The sequence below is a fragment of the Sinocyclocheilus anshuiensis genome, unplaced genomic scaffold (assembly GCF_001515605.1).
Source record: "Sinocyclocheilus anshuiensis isolate Anshui unplaced genomic scaffold, SAMN03320099.WGS_v1.1 scaffold1296, whole genome shotgun sequence".
NCBI classification, from domain to species: Eukaryota; Metazoa; Chordata; class Actinopteri; order Cypriniformes; family Cyprinidae; genus Sinocyclocheilus; species Sinocyclocheilus anshuiensis.
The window spans coordinates 191,313-210,950 of record NW_015542415.1 but is presented as its reverse complement, the minus strand read 5'-3'; the positions used below and the strand labels follow the sequence as shown (position 1 = coordinate 210,950).

The 19,638-nt window shown below is 36.6% G+C and overlaps 2 protein-coding genes and 1 pseudogene across 2 annotated transcripts in view; 1 reads left to right on the top strand and 2 right to left on the bottom strand.

The window, feature by feature from the left end:
- Positions 1-1,984: 1,984 nt before the first annotated feature.
- LOC107693436 (tubulin polymerization-promoting protein family member 3-like) lies at positions 1,985-4,519 on the bottom strand. Its single transcript, XM_016492826.1, has 4 exons — positions 4,227-4,519; positions 2,630-2,836; positions 2,370-2,523; positions 1,985-2,281 (listed from the first exon to the last, which is right to left on the bottom strand). Exons 2-4 carry the CDS (start codon positions 2,824-2,826, stop codon positions 2,087-2,089), a joined length of 546 nt encoding a protein of 181 aa, XP_016348312.1. The 5' UTR covers positions 2,827-2,836; positions 4,227-4,519; the 3' UTR covers positions 1,985-2,086.
- A 2,620-nt stretch (positions 4,520-7,139) lies between these two features.
- LOC107693435 (tripartite motif-containing protein 16-like) lies at positions 7,140-15,774 on the top strand (annotated as a pseudogene).
- Positions 15,775-17,424: 1,650 nt separating this feature from the next.
- LOC107693450 (NF-kappa-B inhibitor alpha-like) overlaps positions 17,425-19,638 on the bottom strand; it is a 4,264-nt gene continuing 2,050 nt past the window's right edge. The window contains exons 3-6 of the mRNA XM_016492845.1: positions 19,058-19,262; positions 18,867-18,955; positions 18,140-18,376; positions 17,425-18,058 (exon numbers count right to left, since the gene is read on the bottom strand). Coding sequence (XP_016348331.1) covers positions 18,014-18,058; positions 18,140-18,376; positions 18,867-18,955; positions 19,058-19,262 — 576 coding nt within the window. The 3' untranslated portion in view covers positions 17,425-18,013. The remainder of the gene's footprint in view (positions 18,059-18,139; positions 18,377-18,866; positions 18,956-19,057; positions 19,263-19,638) is intronic.

Below are 19,638 nucleotides of genomic sequence, written 5' to 3'. Positions count from 1 at the left end.
CTCTATTATATAATATAATATAATATAATAGACATTTTTAAATTTAGTTTACAATCATTTAAAATAGAGATGAAATACTACAAGAGAAAGAGAAGTTAAATGGCCACACAATTTTGTTTTTCATGTCAACATTTTATTAATGTTAGTTCAACATCTGTGCCTTTTGCAACATTCTATTATCTTACAATCATATATATTTTTAAATATGTATATATATATATATATATATATATATATATATTAAAATATTAGATGGTAAACATTTTAAATATTAAATAAAAATGTATTAAAGTTAATTATTGTTTAAAATCTGTAAAAAAAATAATTTTTGGAAAATCTCTTGAGGTTTTTGTTAAAATTGTTTTTTTATTTAATAATCTGCTCTTTCTGAAGCATCTGTGAGTTTCAGATGGACTTGTTTTAGAATAGTTTATAATAAATTAATTGTAATAATTAAAATGTATTTAAACAAATAAAAATAAATAACAAAATAAAATATTACCAAAATAAATATTATTCAAAACTTTATGAATTACAAAGCAAACAACTTATTTTAACACGTGCAGTGATCTGTCAAGTTTGTCTGTTAGACTTTTACTGTCATAATAAATATTTCTTTACAGAAGCAGTGATTATTTTCTCACCTTTCATGTTTCACAGCTGTTTCTGTTTCTGCCTTTTGAGTCTCAGTGGAAGTGAGTGAAAGTTGGAGTCTGTGTTATGTTCAGCTTTATATCCTGGCAGCACTCCTCCTGTATTCAAGGAGGGAGAGTCAGGTTTGTGTTTGTGAAGACTGTGATTTCCCTCAGATGCACTGAAATACAAAACCCCACAGAGCTTTACACTATACCGCCACACAATGACACGCATCAAATTCAATGAAACTGAATGCAAGATTTTAAAGCGATCAGACATGTGGTTTCCCAGGAAAGGATCTCTGTTTCTTATTGACTGAAGTCCCAGAACAGCTATTCAAAGAAAAACACCACACCTCTATCTACAATACAATACAACACAGTCAGAGATGATGCAAAAAAAAATCACAATAATGTGTGCTGTAATTTCAGTCAAGTATTGTCACATGACATTTCTTTATTTGACATTATTTGAGTAGACTCAGTTCAGTGTTTACAGTCTGATAGAGATCTCAGTGCAACAAAGCCATAAAGCTCAAATAGCACACAATAAAGCTCATTTAGCCAGCAAAATAATAACCCCAGCAGAGAGAAAGAAGCACTTAAAGGGATAGTTCACACAAAAAAGAAAATCCTTTCGTTTACTCCCCTTCATGCCATTTCAAACCAGTATAACTTACTTCTGTGCATCACAGAATCAAGAAGATATTTTGAAGAATGTTGGAAACCAAACTGTTTGGTGAAAAAGAATAAAACACTAGGACATTTTCTCAAAAATCTTATATGTTCCACGGAAGAAAGAAAATCATGCAGGTTTGGAATGGCATGAGCATGAGTAAATGATGACAGCTTGAATTTTTGGGTTATTGTTTGGTTTTATTTAGTCTTAAATATAAATAATATATTACATTTCTGAAAGGCAAATGGGTCAAAGACATAAAAATCAGCTTGTTACCACATGAAAAATCAGTAACATGATGACACACCAGTGTATGACCCCACATCTGTCAACACATCTGTCACTTGTTTTTTTAAAGGTGTATTGTTTTGCGTGTCGAATGTCTCACTAATTTATGTATTTGGCCACTGCTTTTGTTTAAAATGGCTTGCATTCAAGGTATGTATCTTATCAGCATGTGTTTTCCCTGGGATTCAAGTCGATATTTTTCAGCTAGCTAGCAGGTATAGACAGACAGACAGACAGGTTGCTGCTTGGTGGTATGAACCTGTGTAAAAACAACAAACACGAGCATCACCAAAGGGCGTTTATGATTTATAGATCATTAACTGTGAATTACTCGCAAGTTAAAAAAATGATAAAGACACATTTAGCCAGGGGTTTGTTTTTGCAGGCAAGCCACAGCCCAGCTGCTGAAATAAAACCAGGAAGACTTCAGACATGCACTCATTATGTCATGCATAAAGCATTCTTTTCCTTTTATCCCTTCCTCTCATTTATCCTCTTTTACTTTGCTGTCGTAGGAGCCTTGGCCTTTGAATGCCGAAACATATCCGCTGGTATCAGGGATGTCTTCCCTCCCCACACGGCCTTTTCCCTTTCCTGACACATCAAAGCGCTCCTTATGAGAACCAGTGTACTTGTTGGTGTCTGTTAACCTGTCTACAGCGGAGGCTTTTGCTACTTTCTGTGAGAGAAAGAGATTATCCATGGTTAATGTATATGTTTATTGCTTAATCTATGAAGACAGACTGTTTTGATTGGCTAGTACTCACAGTGACACCAACATTGGCGGGTTCTTTGCCGGCAATAAGACTGTAGAGAAGCTGTACTGCCTCGTCCTGGCTCTTCCCTTTAAAACGTTTTGTAGCCAACTCCGCCATGGCTTGAGTGAACTGCTCAAATGTGATGGCGCGTGCTGATTTAACCCTAAAACACATAAGCAGATACAAAACAGCACAATCTTAGGCCCAGTAATGTCTATTGTGCTGCACAGCATTCAAAGAAAAACTGTTCACTGTGAGAATAATCATACTTGACTTTGCTGAAGATGATGTCCACATCTGTGCTGGTGACACTTTTGCCATCGATGACCTTGCAGTCCTTGCACAGCTTAACAAAGTTTTTCCCGTTCATCTCCTTCCCTGTTGCTTTGGTGTCTCCATGCACTGCAAATTTACGAAATGCCGTCTCAACATCTGCCAGTGATACCTCACCTGAACCTTCAGCCATCCTGTCAGATCTAGCATTAGAGAAAGAAAGAATTTTAAAGAAAGACAGAAAAGGGAAGACAGATATTTTAATTTTATTTTATTTTAATGCAATTTTATGATGTTTTATTGCAATATTAGATAACTGATCCTTCCAACCCTGGCTTCTTATTGATCCAGTTATTTTAGTAGCCTATTATTTGTATACTATTATAGTGTTTATTAATATTTTGAATTAGCATTTATTTAGTCTTTTTTTTGTTTATTTTTTTATTTAGTTTTTTGCTTTTGTCATTTTTAGTTTTTAATATTTCTGTTTAGCTTTATTTTTATTTCAGTTTTAGTTTTAGTACTTCAACTTATTTTACATCAGTTAGTTGCCAAGCCAACATTTTTTTTCAAGTTTTTCATCTAATATTTATTTTATTTAATTTAAGCTTTATTATTATTATTTTTTTTTAATTATTGTAATAGTTCCAGCTGTAAATCTTTGACATGGTAACATCATCTATGTGCACCTGTTCATGTGCAGCCATAACAGATCCTGATTTTTGTTACATTCCAGATCTTCTACTGAAAGATGCCACATAATGAACTTGCTTAGCATTTGAATGAAAATATGTGTACTTTGTGTATTGTTTTTTTTTAAATATATAGTTAATTGTTTGTTTTAAATATATAGATACTCTTTTACTCAATGCTGTACTGCTTTATTAATATTGTCATGTACTGCTGGTTATGTACAGTGCAGGCTGCTGTAATGTTCTTGTGCTGGTAACACTGAGTTACTGTCCCACACTGTTACATCATCTTCCATGCTCACAAATATCATGCTCATTTACCACACACAAAATGTACATTACTCACACTAAAAGCCTTAATTTAATGAAGTCCACTTTACTAAATTAGCTTCAGCTGCGTGCTCTCTCTCTCTCAATCGCTCTCTCTCTCTCTCGCTCTAATGTTGGGTCTTTTATCCATAAATCCATATAAAATATAAATAGATTAAATCGAAATTGCAAAACTCTTGTATTATTAGAAATGAAAGGGCTCTGGTAAGCAAGTAATATGGCTTACATTCCTTTATTCCGTATGCACTTATTGTACATATTCAAATAATACATGTACACTATATCATATCTTAATCCTGGTCCTGCGGGACCCCCTCGCTCTGCACATTTTGCATGTCTCCCTTATCTGGCACATTCAGTTCAGTTCACAGAGCTCTCGCCTAACGAGCTGATGATCTGAATCAGGTGTGTTAAATAAGGGAGACATACAAAATGTGCAGAGCACTATATCTGAAAATGGTACTATAAAAACATGCTAACCATATCTCATGCTTAAAGCCCTGTTTGGCCTTGTAGGTATAACAGATACTTCTGGATGGGTGTGTGTTATTAAGAGTGAGATCCAGCCTACCTGACAGTGAGGTGGACAGTCCTGGATACTGATGCTAAGCTGCTATTGAAAGGATGCTGAATGTGGGTGTGTGTTTCTCTGTCTTCCTCTCTGCAACTGGTAAGTGTATGTGTGTACAATGACGCGAGACAGAGGGGAAGAGAGAGCACAGCCCAGCACAAATGATGACATCACTCGCTCTTCTCTCTCTTTCTGCCACATGCCCTCTTGTCTTGCCGCTTTTTGATTTTCTCTGCCTCTTTGGCCCTTATTTGTCCTCTTTTCTGCTTTGCTGACTACAGTAGTCCTTCACTTTCAACCCTCTCTCTCCTCCTCCTCCTCCTCCTGTCTTTGTTTTTGTCTCTCTCTGCTGCCACACCCTTTCCCATCAGTCTATGTGGAGCAGCATTCAGATGTTACATAGTGAAGCCACACACATGCGCACACGTTGTTGTTCTGTGATGCTCTAAATGTTTTTGCTCTAATGGCTTCAGGGCACCTCTGTCTAATGTCTCTGAGCAATGCATCACTTACAACACAACCACATATTGATTAAGACCTACTCACCATCACCATTGCTGACAGCACAACTAAAGGAACAATGACTGTTTACACCCTTAAATAAAGGTTAATAAATAAGTAAAGTTTAACATTCATGGAACCTTTCCATTACACAAAAATGTTTATATTTATACACTTTATAGAAGGTTTATTCAGATTATTAAAATATTCTTCACACTATAAAACATGGTTATTTTAAGAACTTGTTCACGGAAAGGTTTCTTGGGGAACTCAAGTGGTTCCATCGCAATGGTTCAAAAAACGTTTGGAACCTTATTTTTAAGAGTGTACATGGACAAGAATAATTGGAATTTCATCATATTCCAGTTGGAAATGTAATGTACAGTAATGGCATTAACAATGATTGCAATAACCAGATTAGGCCAACATATTATCTACCATAACTTCACATATGAACATATAAATCTGTATATGTCCAAACTAAGTCCTGGTGATACAAAAGTCTATTAATGGCAAGAATAAGCATTTCAAGGATTTCCTCAGTCAAACTTCTAACCTTAGTGTACATGGATAATTTATTTATTTATAATACATATATTTATCCAGCAGTGCAACAATTTAAAACCAGTGCTGGAAATAGACTCAATAATAAGAATTTGATTAGCAAACAGAGCTTTGCTTTATATGAACTACAAGAGCTCCCTCTACAGTATGCTATAAAAATTGACAACCTAAAGATAGATGAATCCTGAAGGTCACAATCATTAAATACATCCATTCATAAGTTATTACTTGTTGAAGATATAGATTACAAGCTGCAAAAAAGCTTTATAATTGTCTGCACACAAACACACGAGCCTCACACGAGACAAATGGAAAAAGTACTAAATCTAAAAATGTCAAGAGAAATTTGTGTGTATATGTTTTGAGAACAGTGGGAGAAGTTTGGGAATTTGATTATTAAGACAAGAATACACAGAAATTTTACTTTTCATGCAGTATTGAAAGTAAATGTATCCATTTACTAACAAATGACGTATACACATGCAATTTTAACTTTATTAGGTCTCATTCCTAAAACTGTGTTGGACCCATGTTGCCCACAGAACAGCCTGATTTCTTTGTGACATGGATTCAACAAGGTAGCCTACTGGAAACATTTTTCCAAGTTTATGGTCCATATGAACACAAGAGAATTAGGTATGTAGCTGCTGCATATTCAAGATGATGAATGGAATATCATCATAAAAGTATGCACATGGTCAGCAACAAGACTGTGGCATATATACAATGCTCAGTTGCTATTAAGGGTGTATTAATGTGTGCAAAGAATGAGTATCTTTTCTCTGAAGTGCAGGTCTGGCAGCTCACCCAGATGGCGGCTCAGCATCCTTTACCGTTCCCTCCCTGGGCCTGCAAGGACACCATTGTGAATGCACAGGGAAGCAATATTATTATTATATCCAGCTTAGTTTAACGTACTGTACCATTTTTATCATAATCATAAACACACTGGTTTGTAGTGCAAATAGTTTCACCACTTACCACACTTTGTTATTCTGCTAGTTATTTACCTTTAGCAGATAATGAATCATACATTCACAGGAAATAGATTCCATGTTGAAAATAAGGTGGATACTAAAACTAAGATGGATACGAATGTAAAAACATTTCTCAAAATAAACAAAAATAAAATAATGTAAAATTAAAAATAAATAAATAAAAAACTGAAATGACACAAAAACAGTGGGCACAACTATCCAAAATAAAATAATCATAGTACCATCTGTGTAGAAGACAGATCCATCAGGTTCCAGGAAAATTACGGTCAGGTAATGACAGAAATAAACATACCGATCTAAAGCATGCTGTACTGAGTTTCCCTTCGTGACACCGATCAGTTTGACCTTGGCATTCTTCAGATCCAGCATTTAATTGTGTTTATGATCTACCTGCATAATTCTAGTGTTTACACACTGAGCTGTCATTTCACTGTAGTTTACTCACAGAATGCAAGCACTGACTAGACAAATTTATTCTAACCAGTTTCCATATTTACAGACAAAACAGCTTCAAATTTCCCTTGGCTGCAATATAACAAAGAGTGAAAAATTGAAGGGGGTCTGAATACTTTCCGTACCCACTGTATATGCAGAAAGAGAGAGAGTGCTTTGGCTATCTGAGTTTAATCGAATTGTTAGAACCTTAAAGAAATGTTATTTTTTGGGTGAACTATCCCTGCTTCAACATTTGCTATAATGCTGAAATTGTGTTCTGAATGATTTTTCTAGAATAGAAAAGCCAGTTACATGTGCCTCATCTATGTAAACTACTGTGTTTGTAGACATGCTCATCTCAGTTCAGCACCACAAGGTCCCTTCCTCCACCCTTCTTTCTAATCTATAAATACGGGTGTGTTCCTGCTTCAGTTGCTCTTTCAATTCACCTTTCTTTCTCACACGTTTGTTTTAGAATGGCAGAATCTGACTACCTCGACTACACCTGCCCTCTCTGCACAGACACCCAGCGAGACCCCGTCACCATCCCGTGTGGAGACACCTTCTGCCTGGAGTGCATTAAGATCTACTGGGACCATTCTGACCACCTCGGTGTGTACAGTTGTTCACAGTGTCAGGCGACCTTCACTCCTCGACCCATACTCAGACGTAATGTGCCCCACGTAGGCAACCCGGAGCCTCGACCACCCCGGCGCGAGCTCACCCCATTTCCATACTTCAAGTGTGATGCTCTGTGTGATTTCTGTACTGGTCGGCGGAACAAAGCAGTGAAGTCATGTCTGATGTGCCTGGCTTATTACTGTGAGACACACATCAAACCTCATTACGAATCAGCCGCATTTAAACGGCACAAACTGGTGGATGAGACGGGACACCTGGACCGGAAGATCTGCCCACAGCATGAAAAAGGCTTAGAGCTTTTCTGCCACTCAGACCAGATGTGCATCTGTGTGCTGTGTACAGTAAGAGAACATCGCAGCCACAACATAGTCAGCGCAGATGATGAACGCACAGAGAAACAGGTGAGACATAAGATTATAATTGTTGTGAATAGACTGGGGCAAACTATCACAGGGGTCATATCTGAGAACATATAAGTCCAAGTATCAAAATGTGTTTTGTTTAGTGGTTTTGTATGGTGATTTCAAACATCTAGTTCAATAACTTCTTGAATTAGAATAATAATATATTAGAATAATAACATATAATGATATTTTTTCATAAACGTCAAGTCAGAGAAAGTTGTCACAACCTGTTTGCATGTTATGAAGTTATACATTTATTTAAATTGCAGTGATCATTGGCTAAAACAGTGGTTTAGTATTGTAGTTACCAAAGCTTGCTCAAACTGGCACAAAATAATGTTTACATTTTGTGTTTCATAAGGAAAGTAATTAATTGTTTCCTGGAAATAAGAGTAGAAATGTTCAATAGCTTTTTAAAGATAAATCTTCAACGATCTGCTTGGACTTTGAAAAATGTACCTTTCCTGACAAACATTCTAGAGTAAAGAGTCAGCTGAAACTAGTCCTATTCTATGCCTTGTGCCTTAAACTCTGACTGTCACAGGTTTGGACGCTTAAACAAAAGATTATATTATCAGAATCATTTAGGATACATTTATAATACTGTTCAGAAGTTTATATGTTTTTTTATGTTATTGAAAGAAGTTTCTTATGCTCACCAAATCCATATTTATTCAATCAAAAATACAGTAAAAACATTAATATTGTGAATATATTTTAAAATATAATTAAAATTAAATAAAAGTATTATTTCTTAAAAAAAAAAAAAAAAATTTCTGAGTAAGTAAATGAAAGTATTCATTTCTTTTTTGCATGTATTATATGTTTGTGTGTGATTATAGAAAGTCTTGGTGGCGACTCAGACAGAGGTTCAGCACATTATCCAGGATCGGATGAAAGAACTTCAAGAACTCAGACACAATGTAGATGTTCTCAAGGTTGGTCCAATCAGGAGAGTCCTAATGAAGCTTTGTGGCAAAACATTTCCCCCTTTTTTATGTAATTTAAGTGTAATTATAGTTCTGTACTTCTTACTTTTCAGACATAACCACAACTCAAACCCTAATCTAGATCCAACAGTTCAATGAGATACTTTTGAGATATGAGATATATTATTATTGCTAATTTATTAATTTATACATGAAATGGGAAAAAAATAAGGGGAAAAAGATAGAAAAAACAATAGAATTGTTGTCAGTTTGAAACATGGTAGTACATTGAATCTTAATTTTTATGTATCTCTGGCAGATTATGTGTTATTACATAAACTAGCCTACCATTGTCTCTATGCTGTCTACTGCTGGTCATACAAATACAAGTAACCAAACAGCTAACATACTATTAAATGTTCAGTGACAACATCTCAAATTTGTCAAAGATAGAAACAGTATAGAGTCTTAGTTAGGTAATGTGTTGTTTAATAACATAACTTAAATATGACCCAGTTATCGCATTCTCTGAAAGTCACCTGACTTTGATGAAGTGTTCTGTGCTGCCCCCTGGCAGTGTGGATGTATGCTACAATATTGCTGATTGTTGCACCTTCTCTGCAGGGAAATGCACAGCGGGCTCAGACTGACAGTGATAAAATCTTCAGTGAAATGTTACAGCGGTAGAGCGCTGGCATGCTGAGATAAGCCAACTCATACAGGACAATCTACATGCCAATCTACATGCCCCATACTTGGAATTAGTGCTCTGCATTTAACCCATCCAAAGTGCACACACACAGCAGTGAACACACACACACACACACACACACCGTGAACACACACCCGGAGCAGTGGGCAGTCATTTATGCTGCGGCGCCCAGGGAGCAGTTGGGGGTTCGGTGCCTTGCTCAAGGGCACCTCAGTCGTGGTATTGAAGGTGGGAGAGAGCGCTGTACATTCACTCCCCCCCACCTACAATCCCTGCCGGTACGAGACTCAAACCCGCAACCTTTGGGTTATGAGTCCGACTCTCTAACCATTAGGCCACGACTTCCCCCATCTGGGTGGCACTAGTAACGCCAACATCATGGGTTCAATTCCCCAAGAGAGCAAGTTAAAATCCCCAGCCCCTTACTGGGGAACTGTGGTGAGAATACTTTTTTTAAATATAAGTTTAGTATTGTTTGTTAGTTTATATGAAACTGTAATTCTCAGGCACGTGCACATAGACATCAAAGGGGGCTTGAGCACCTGCCCTTTTTCTTCCTCGAGAGAAAGTGACCTTTTTTCTGGGGAGTGTTTTTTTTTTTTTATATAAAAAAATATATGTATATATGTGTGCGTGTGTGTGTGTTTCGGTTTGCGCATAGCTTTCCCTGTCAAACAAATAAAAAATCTAAATATCAGGTCCGGTCGACATTTCATATTTCTCATTGAAATCTCAATTTAAATAAAATCTCAGTTGTCAAAAACACGTTATATTCCGACTCCCATGAAATCAGTGACAGTCAAATAAAAGCATGTGACATCTTTTAGCTGAGCTTGAGGATTATTGGAATTATTAACGAGCAGAAAGAACAGAGAAAGTCAACAAGCGTGCCGAGGTTAACTCAGTTTAACCCCTACTGCTCAGTTTAAGGCCTACGCTTCACACAACCTGCTGAATTTCAACAGTTAAACGCGGTGCAATGTCGCCATCTACCGTTACACCAAACACTGTGCCACTGTATAATCGTTATTTTTTATTTAAATGCTTATGGTTAAATTTTTTTCCCTTCAAAATAATACAAACTAAAACAAAACTTATTAAGAACAAACCAGATTTTATCCATTGTCAAATAATAACACTTCAGTGTCTTGCAGAATTCCAACCCTGAAATTACATATTTAAAAACAGTATAGGCTAAATATAATTAACATAAACGTAGGCTACATTAATTTAAATTGTGCATTAGTATATTGCAATAAACATTCATGTCTTAACATGCATAACAGTGCTCGTAATTTTGTCAACTAAATAAATGCATTGTTTTTACAATATTATATGCAAATGTTTATATAAAAAGTGCATGAATTTAGAGACAAACATACTAAGCATATTCAAACAGAAGTACACTTTGTCAACTCTGCGGTCTTACAAAAAAAACATTATATTGTTCATTCACATTTAAGTACTCAAGCGTTATTATTTGATAATGATAAAATATTTTTTTTCTTATCAGAGAGGATTCATTAATTTTTCCTCACAACAGTATTTGAAAACGTTTTGTTTTAGTTTTGTATTATTTTAAGGAAAAGGATTGTACACAAAGGCATTTAACAACCCGATCTCATGGAAGTGCGTATAAATAGTATGCCAAATAAAAACCAAAACTCGTGGTATTGATACGCAAAAATTGACTTTGGCGTGTATATGCTACGCGATGGGTAGGTTTAGGGTTGTGGGGTAGATGTACGGTGGCCGAGAAGTGCAAAGCAGATCACAATTCTGAAAACAAAATAACAAATTACAAACGCAAATGCAAGTCTAAAAAACAAAATAATTCAGAAAGCACAACAACAATTCAGAAAACATTATAACAAATCAGAAAACACAGACAAATTCGAAAACAAAATAACAAGTCAGAAAACACAACGACAAATCCGAAAACAAATGAACAAGTCAGAAAACAACGACAAATCAGACAACCGGAAGAGGTAAGTATAGTTTGAGACAGCGCCATTGGTTTGGGATTACTCACCGCTGACTGGACGAGACATCTGTCAATCAACGTATACAGGGAAGAACCAGCCGAAGAACAGCGGAGTCGTGGTAGAAAGTTCGGAGATGGTATTATTACATAGTTTAAATGTATTGTATGAATTGCCCTTACTCTGGAACAAAAAAATGATTCAATATATATATATATTAATTCATTTCCATTTTGTATATGGTTATAAAAAACTGAAACAGAAGTGAAATAAGTAGTAGGAAAGAGGAGAAATAAAAAGCGATACTTATCCTTTGCCGGGGTCCTGCCCGTTGGAGTCGCACGGTAGAGTCTTTACACTCTTCGGTCTGCACATGAGGAGGCCTTCACACGACCGCAGCCGCGACCGCTTCCCGTAAACTCCGGTGAGAATATGCTAGTCTCGTGAGAAACAAGTTTTGTTTACAGCAAAGGCAAACCAGTGTCCTCTTGGCTTATATCGAAATCCTCTGACATTTTTCTTTACAAATCCTCGTTTTGTACTATTAATTCGTGACTGGTGTTTTGTTTTGCTCTCTCCTCTGCGCTTCCACGTTCATCACTTCCTCATTCGTCACCGCGTTTGCCTACGTGCTACGTCATCCGCTGGATGCCACTCTCTCGTGAACGAGCGTACGACAGTTAGCGGAAGCTAGAGATTAAGGTTTATAAAGTTGTAAATATGGATATTTTTCTTACACAAACGCATCGCGTCGCTTCAGAAGGCCTTTATTAACCCCCCGGAGCCGTGTGGACTTCTTTTATAATGGATGGGTGCAATTTTTTGGACTTCAAATTTTGGGCTACCATCCACTCCCATTATAAAGCATGGATTAGCCTGGACATTATTTAATACAACTCAGATTGTATTTGTCTGAAAGAAGAATGTCATATACATCTAGGATGGCTTGAGGGTAAGTAAATCATGGTCTAATTTTCATTTTTGCTTGAACTATCCCTTTAAGGTATCAGCACAATAACACACTCAGCAAAATATCGTCTAATTATCGTTATCGATAAAATCCTAGAAAATATTGAGATATGTTTTTGTCAATATCGCATACCCCTAATATATTTAACATTTTGTTTAGAAAAAAATTTAAATAAATATGAGAAGTGCCCTTTTTTTCCACTTGAGCCCCTGCCCAAGTGGAAATTCTACAGCTCATACATACTGTAAAAAACTGAAAAGTGTTGAGATGGAGAAAAGGACCCATAGAGCTGACTACAGTTGCTGTTCCCTGCTCTCAGACTGTGATAACTTTGATCTACTGAATCTGATAGGCACAGGGTTATGTAGAGAGACTTGAACAAGAGATCATGGAGCTTCAGAAGAGAGATGCTGAACTACGTCAAATACTGGACACAGAGGACAACATTCACTTCCTACAGGTAAAGAAATAGCCACTCACATTTAATTAGTTTTCTTTTTTCATTCTGGATTTCTGTCATTCAGAAAGTGGACTAGCCTGAGTGATTATTTAATATGGATATTCAGGAATATTTAAGGAAGCTACTTATCAGCACCGATTTTGTTAAGCGCCTTCATTACTTGTGCAGAATTTTCCCACACTATCTGTTGCACCGGAGCCCATGGTGCCCAAAGTGCTGATAAACCCAGAGTTTTCCTTTAGTGAGATCACCAAGACCGTCTCTGACATGAAAGAACACCTGGACGACATCTGCAAAAAAGAGCTGGGAAACATCTCCAAACGAGGTAATCATGAAGACAATAACATTTAACCGCTGTGAGACAGAGGAACAGATATGAGATTTTACCTCTGTTTTGGCTTTATTATTTCAATATCTAAAATACTCAAAATAATCTAGCTATTACGCAGAGATGTGTGTGCCCAACTCTGCATCGGACACACAGACAGCAAATAAAATTTAATCAGCTCTGCACCACTATAGTTCCATAATAAATTATGGCTGGAAATGCAGATGCAGAGAGATTCATATCCACTACCGTTCAGAAGATTTGGGTCGGTAAGATTTTTAAAATGTTTTTGAAAGACGTATCTTATGCTCACCAGAGCTGTGTTTATTTGATCGCAAAAGCAAAAAAAACTCATGAACTCAAAATTCATTACCATTTTAAAATCTTGTTTTCTATTTGAATATATTTTACAATGTAATTTATTCCTGTGATGACAAAACTGAATTTTCAGCATCATTACTCCAGGCTTTAGTGTCACATGATCCTTCATTCAGAAATCATTCTAATATGCTGATTTGCTGCTCAAGAAACATTTCTTAGTATTATCAATGTTGAAAACAGTTGGGCTGCTTAATATTTTTGTGGAAACTGATACCTTTTTTCAGTATTCTTTGGTGAATTGACCTTAATCAGGTTAGATGCTATGTTGAATTTTACACAAATGAAAACCAGCATGTGTGTGATAAACTTAGTCTTTACAATGGCATGCACTATATAAAGGTCCTAGATCATGTAATTTTCACAACTAACAACTTTCACTATTTTATGGAGTTTTTGTCTATTTGAATTTTTTTTTTTTCAAAAAGAAGTTGAATAATTGGTATGTTAAACATGTAATGATCAATTTAATGCGTCCTTGCTAAATAAAACTACATTTCTTTCTAAATTTATAATAAAAAAACCTTGCTGAGCCCAGTCTTTCGATCAGTAGTGCATATAAAGCTATATTTGATCTACTATTCATTTTTGCATTTGTATGATATTCAAAACTCTTTCATCTTAGTGAGTGACGCCTCAGTCTATATCCTGATTCTGAGATCTGGAGGACATTTGAATGGTGAGAGAACTTCCTGAGGTTTCATTTACATTTCACTTTATGTAGAATAAATTATGTTACAGAACAACTCTGGTCATTTATGTACCACTTATACTATATTTTCAGCTAAGATAAAAACTGATTTGCCAGAGCCTAAAACAAGACTGGATTTCCTCAGATGTGAGTGTATAGATGATTCCACATCATTAATTAATCTATTTCCCTTTACAGATGATAACATATCCCCTTTTAATTCCTTCTAAATGCTGATTAAATGCTCTTTTCTCAACAATTTAATTTCACAGATTCTTGTAAACTTACATTTGATCTCAACACTGCCTATAAAGAGCTGGTCCTTTCAGACGGGAATTGCCAGGTGATCCGGAAAAGAACAACCCAGTTCTACCCAGATCACCCGGCGCGGTTTGATGGGTTTTGCCAGATCCTGTGCGAGGAGCCACTCAGCGGAATGCGGCATTACTGGGAGGCGGAGTGGGATGGTGAATTTTCCATTGGAGTTGCCTACAAGAGCATTAGCCGCAAAGGCAAGAACTCAAACAGCCTTCTGGGATACAATTATAAATCCTGGAGCCTCCTATGCTCAGACTCGGGATACTCCGCCTGGCACAATAAGATGGATAAAGATCTGCCGGGTGCAGCTCGTGCCTCACGGATTGGTGTGTACCTGGATTACGCCAGAGGATCTGTGTCCTTTCACTCTGTTTCTGAGCCAATGGAGCTCATCCACAGATTTCAGGCCAAGTTCTCAGAACCACTGTATGCTGGGTTTGGCGTTGGATCATCTGTAACTCTGTGCATGCTGGAGAAGAAGTACCGAACATACCACTAATAGGTTCAGAGCTGAGCTTTGTCCCTGAGCTCTTTCAGACAGAATCTTGGAAGGGTGAACAGTCAAACAGGCAAAATTTGAGGAATCAAATTGAATTGAAGACCACACCTTATCAGAGTAGTGGGGGATGGGGAGGGGTCATTTAGAAGAGGTTTAAACGGTTAATCTCGCAAGGACGTTTCCAGGTCACATTTTACAATTTAAGAAAGAAAAAAACCGTATTATTAATTTGCATAAAGAAAACTCCACTATTAGGACTCTTTGCATTGTAACTAATACTATTTTCAGGAGAATTAGGCTCATTTTACCCCCCAATTCTTATTACTGTAATTCAAAATACTTCCTCTCATTCTTACATGAAAAAAATACTGATACTACCTTTAAAAATTAGTTAGAAATTAAAATAATGCTTACAATCCCCACAGCCTTGATTTAGTTTCGTGTCAACCATTAAATATAGCAGTAGTAATTAGAATAATCATTTAAATAGAATTGAAATGGGTGTTAAAATGGGTCTTGGACATTTCTTTTGTTAAAAAAAAATGGCAGTAAAAAGTTTGTTTAAAAATAACAAAGCAGACATGAAATGTCATTTCAAAACAGCAGCCAGTCAAACGTAGTACACATTCTGCAATCTTTGAGTTTAGATAAGAAGCAGCTACATCATGAGAAAATTGTGTATTTGAGTGATTATGAGCATGTGCAAATAAAACAAGCCTTCTTGTCATTATTGTTTATTGTCCTTTTGAATGGTTTCTAAGAGATTTTCAGTCATTTCACCCATCACCAAGTAAACCGTAATATGTACAGATGAAAGGAACGATCTGTCGCTGTTTCTTTATACATGGATTAGAAACATTCACATGCAAATCCAGCTTCCTCTAAAATTATCTGTACTTCTCAACTTTTAAGACATGGTTACACTTGTTTCATTAATCCCTAAATGTTGCTCCTTCCTCTCTCTTGATTGTCTTACATCTACGCTGAGCTGTTACTGTGGCATCGTTTCCTAAAGCACAAGGTCAAACCAATGACATATTCTCAATGGATGAATAACCATTAACCTTATCATTTAAAACAGGACATATTTACTCTGCTCACTAGTATACAGTCAACTCACAGAGGACAAGTACAAGTAGATTAGGAGCCCTGATTTCCAAAGGAGCCTCCATATTACCAACAGAACGAACCAATCAGCATCATCACGAAAAATTTAAAGCTCACCCCTACAAACAGAAAATTTGAAATAGGCCTATAAACAAGTGATTGTAAATGTCCACAACCATAATGCCCCCACATGGTATAACTGTAAGCGGTTTGATGAGACTAAAGTATGAACATCCCTAGATCAAGAATTTAGCTCGAATTATATTTCTTTGCATTCAGTTCAAAGTTTTGAGCTGCCATTTGTAATGTAGAATTCTGTGCTGTCTGTAATTTTATCCATTTTTTAAGTCAGCGCTATAAAAACTTTTCATCTCTGTCTGACCGACTGCATACCCACCTATCATATTTACCCCAAGACCCATTATAGGAGAAAAAGAAAAAACATTGTACTGTAAAAAAAATAATACAAAATTCAACTGAGAGGTCACATGGAAAGCGTGACACTCCACTAAATAAACAGCCAATAGTTGGTGTAGCAGTAATAGTAAGTCAACAAGTTTATTAAAAACCATTCAATTTCTCTTCAAGGTTTCTTCAGCTAAATCTGGCTAATAATTTCATTTTAAAACAGAAAGAAATCCACTATTGTCACCTTGTACATCAACACATGTTGTGGACATAATGAATCTACCCACTAGTGGGAGTATCACAGCCGTGCTGCTCGCATGTGCCGTAGACATGCAATGTACCGTGTTTGGTATCTTCTAGGGATTTGGTTCTTAATGGGTTAGTTCACCCAAAAATGAAAATTCTGGATATCCACAGGACGTAAACAATGTATGCTGTTCTGTGTCAGCTGCGTCACGCCAGATACACTGTTTTCGTTCAGATCAAATCACAACGTAAGAAACAGATCCGTGTGACGCAGCTGACACAGAACAGCATACATTGTTTACGTCCAGCTGATACTCTCCAAAATGGCGCTACAGGGTGGAGACGAATTGTTGAATAAAGTCGTTTTTTTTTTTTCTTTTGCGCACAAAAAGTATTCTCGCAGCTTTGTATAATTGTGGATGAACAACTGATGTCACATGGATTATTTTACAGATCTCCTTGCTATGTTTCTGGACTTGGGAACATTTCAGTTGTGTTGCTGTCTATGCAGGGTCAGGCAGTGCTCAGTTTCCATCAAAAATATCTTAATTTGTGTTCCGAAGATGAACGAAGGTCTTACGGGTTTGAAACGACATGATGGTGAGTAATTAATGACAGAATTTTCATTTTTGGGTGAACTAACCCTTTAATGGGATAATTCACCCAAAATTAAAATCATTTACTCACCAAACCTAAATGACTGTTTCTTCTGTGAAAGACATTTTGCCTAAAGGTATGATACAGTATATGTAGCCTAAACAACACTGGACTCCACTGATTTTTAATGTGTGCACATAAAACACTTTTCAAAAAAAATTTTAAGACATTTTTTATTCCCCAGAAGAAAAAGTCATACAGGCTTGAAACACCATAAGGGTGAGACAGCATATTCATCTTTAGGAGAACTATCCCTTTATTATAACATACACCAGATGGGCCAATGAGAGGTTTTACTAAATGAAAAGCTGCCTCCATTGTTACAGCTTTAAAAGGATTTGCGTGATGTCAGGCTTAAATAACTTAGATCCTCCATGACTAACAGAATCTAGCTATGCACTCCCATCAGCCTGAACCAAAACCAGCATACTGTACCTTAAAACAAAATACACACACGCAGACACACATAATAGTCTCCACCAAATACACTCAAGACTCCACAATCGTTCAGCTGGAGTTCAAGGGGTCTGATGGCAGAGTTGTGTCCATGTTTTACAGCTACAGCACTCGCTGTCCATTTATGATGACATCATCAAACTCCTCCTGTGACAGACAGAGAAATAATAAGTACAGAAGCAGATCGTTAAGCATTCTGCTGTCAGTGTGTGTGGATTTGGCTCTAACCTCCTCACTCTCTCGGTACTCCTCCTCTTCCTCATCGTCCTGTGTGTATGTGGCCCCATGGACACTAAGTAGGGCCTGTATCTCTTTGTTGGGTCGGTAAAGGGCACAGTAGAATGGGGTGTGGCCTGCATATGAGCGCTGATTCACCAATGCGCCAGCGCTCAATAATAACTTCACTACCTCTGACCTCTGACCTTCCACCGCCCAGTGCAATGGAGACCGACCTGACCCCAAATCCTACAAAATCAGAGTTAATGATTAAAAAAAAAACTCAAATTAATTATAACACAACTCGAGAAGAACCTTATGTTCTTTCATAAAACATGGTTGTATATTTAATTTAGTGTTATTTTAGTAGCACTGAGGTACTATTATAGTTTTTATTAACATTTTGAATCTGTTTTTAGTTTTATAATTTGTAATTAATTTTATTTAAAATTTTAGTAATTTTGTATTTTGTCATTTCTACTAGTTTTTTTTTTTTTTAAGTCTATCATTGTTTTAGTTTATTTTTTTACTTTGTTATTTTAGTACATCAATTTAAACTAAATTAAAATGAGAAATGTTGCCTTGGCAACTAGATTAAATAAAAAAGTTTTTTTTATATTTTAATTCAATTAATGTTTTTTTTTTCAAGTAACGAAAATGTTTTTAAATGGTTTTCATTTTAGTTTCAGTTTTAGTTAACTACAATGACCCTGATTTAAATCAAATGGTAATTTCTCACCCGTTGATTTACATCTGCTCCAGCCTCCAGCAGCATACTGATGATCTCACAATTGCCCCTATGTACAGCCAGGTGCAGTGCACTCACACCTTAAAGAGACAGATGGACAGAGAAAGGGACAGGATGCAACACATAGATATATAAAAACAATGATATTCATCAGAGTGAAATAAATTTGCTTGACTTTGTACCTGCATAATTGGTGATGTTCAGGTGCACTGGTGGGGTCCGTGAGCAGCTGGTCAGCTCTCTCACACACTCTTTGCGAAGCTCTCTGACAGCCAGGTGTAAAGGTGTGTTTCCACCCCTCTCTTGGATCTCCGCACTGGCTCCACTCCACAACAGTGCCCGAACACACTCACTCCGGTCTACGATGACTGCTAAATGTAGAGCGGTCTAAGCAAACGAGGGGGGAGGGTGAAAAAAAGTTAGAGATAGGGAACACACACCGATGGTGCGTCAGTGTTGCCATATACACTTATTATAAGTGACTCTGGGCTTGTTTTTTATAAAGTCATATTAATATGGTCAGCTGTGGTTTGCATTTTTTGAGTACAATTGTGTATTTGGGCTTGCTAGGTTTTGGGTTCTGTCTCCCTATAGGTGTATATGCATGAGTTTTTGAAAAATAAAAATGTAGGGTGGGACTTGATTTTGTCTTTTGAGATTTGATTGGATCTTTTGCTGCATTCATGTCCTCCTGGGACATTCGTACTTACGAGTTGACAAGTCGTAATTACGACGTCAGGTGCGTTCAAGTCAGTTTAGTCGG

Bases quoted from the DNA above. Each gene is read 5' to 3' on its own strand.
- LOC107693436 (XM_016492826.1), bottom strand. From the start codon at position 2,826: ATGGCTGAAGGTTCAGGTGAGGTATCACTGGCAGATGTTGAGACGGCA. The intron at 2,524-2,629 runs GTATGATTATTC...TATGTGTTTTAG, and splicing joins ATCATCTTCAGCAAAGTCAA to GGTTAAATCAGCACGCGCCA. The intron at 2,282-2,369 runs GTGAGTACTAGC...TTTCTCTCACAG, and splicing joins CCGCCAATGTTGGTGTCACT to AAAGTAGCAAAAGCCTCCGC.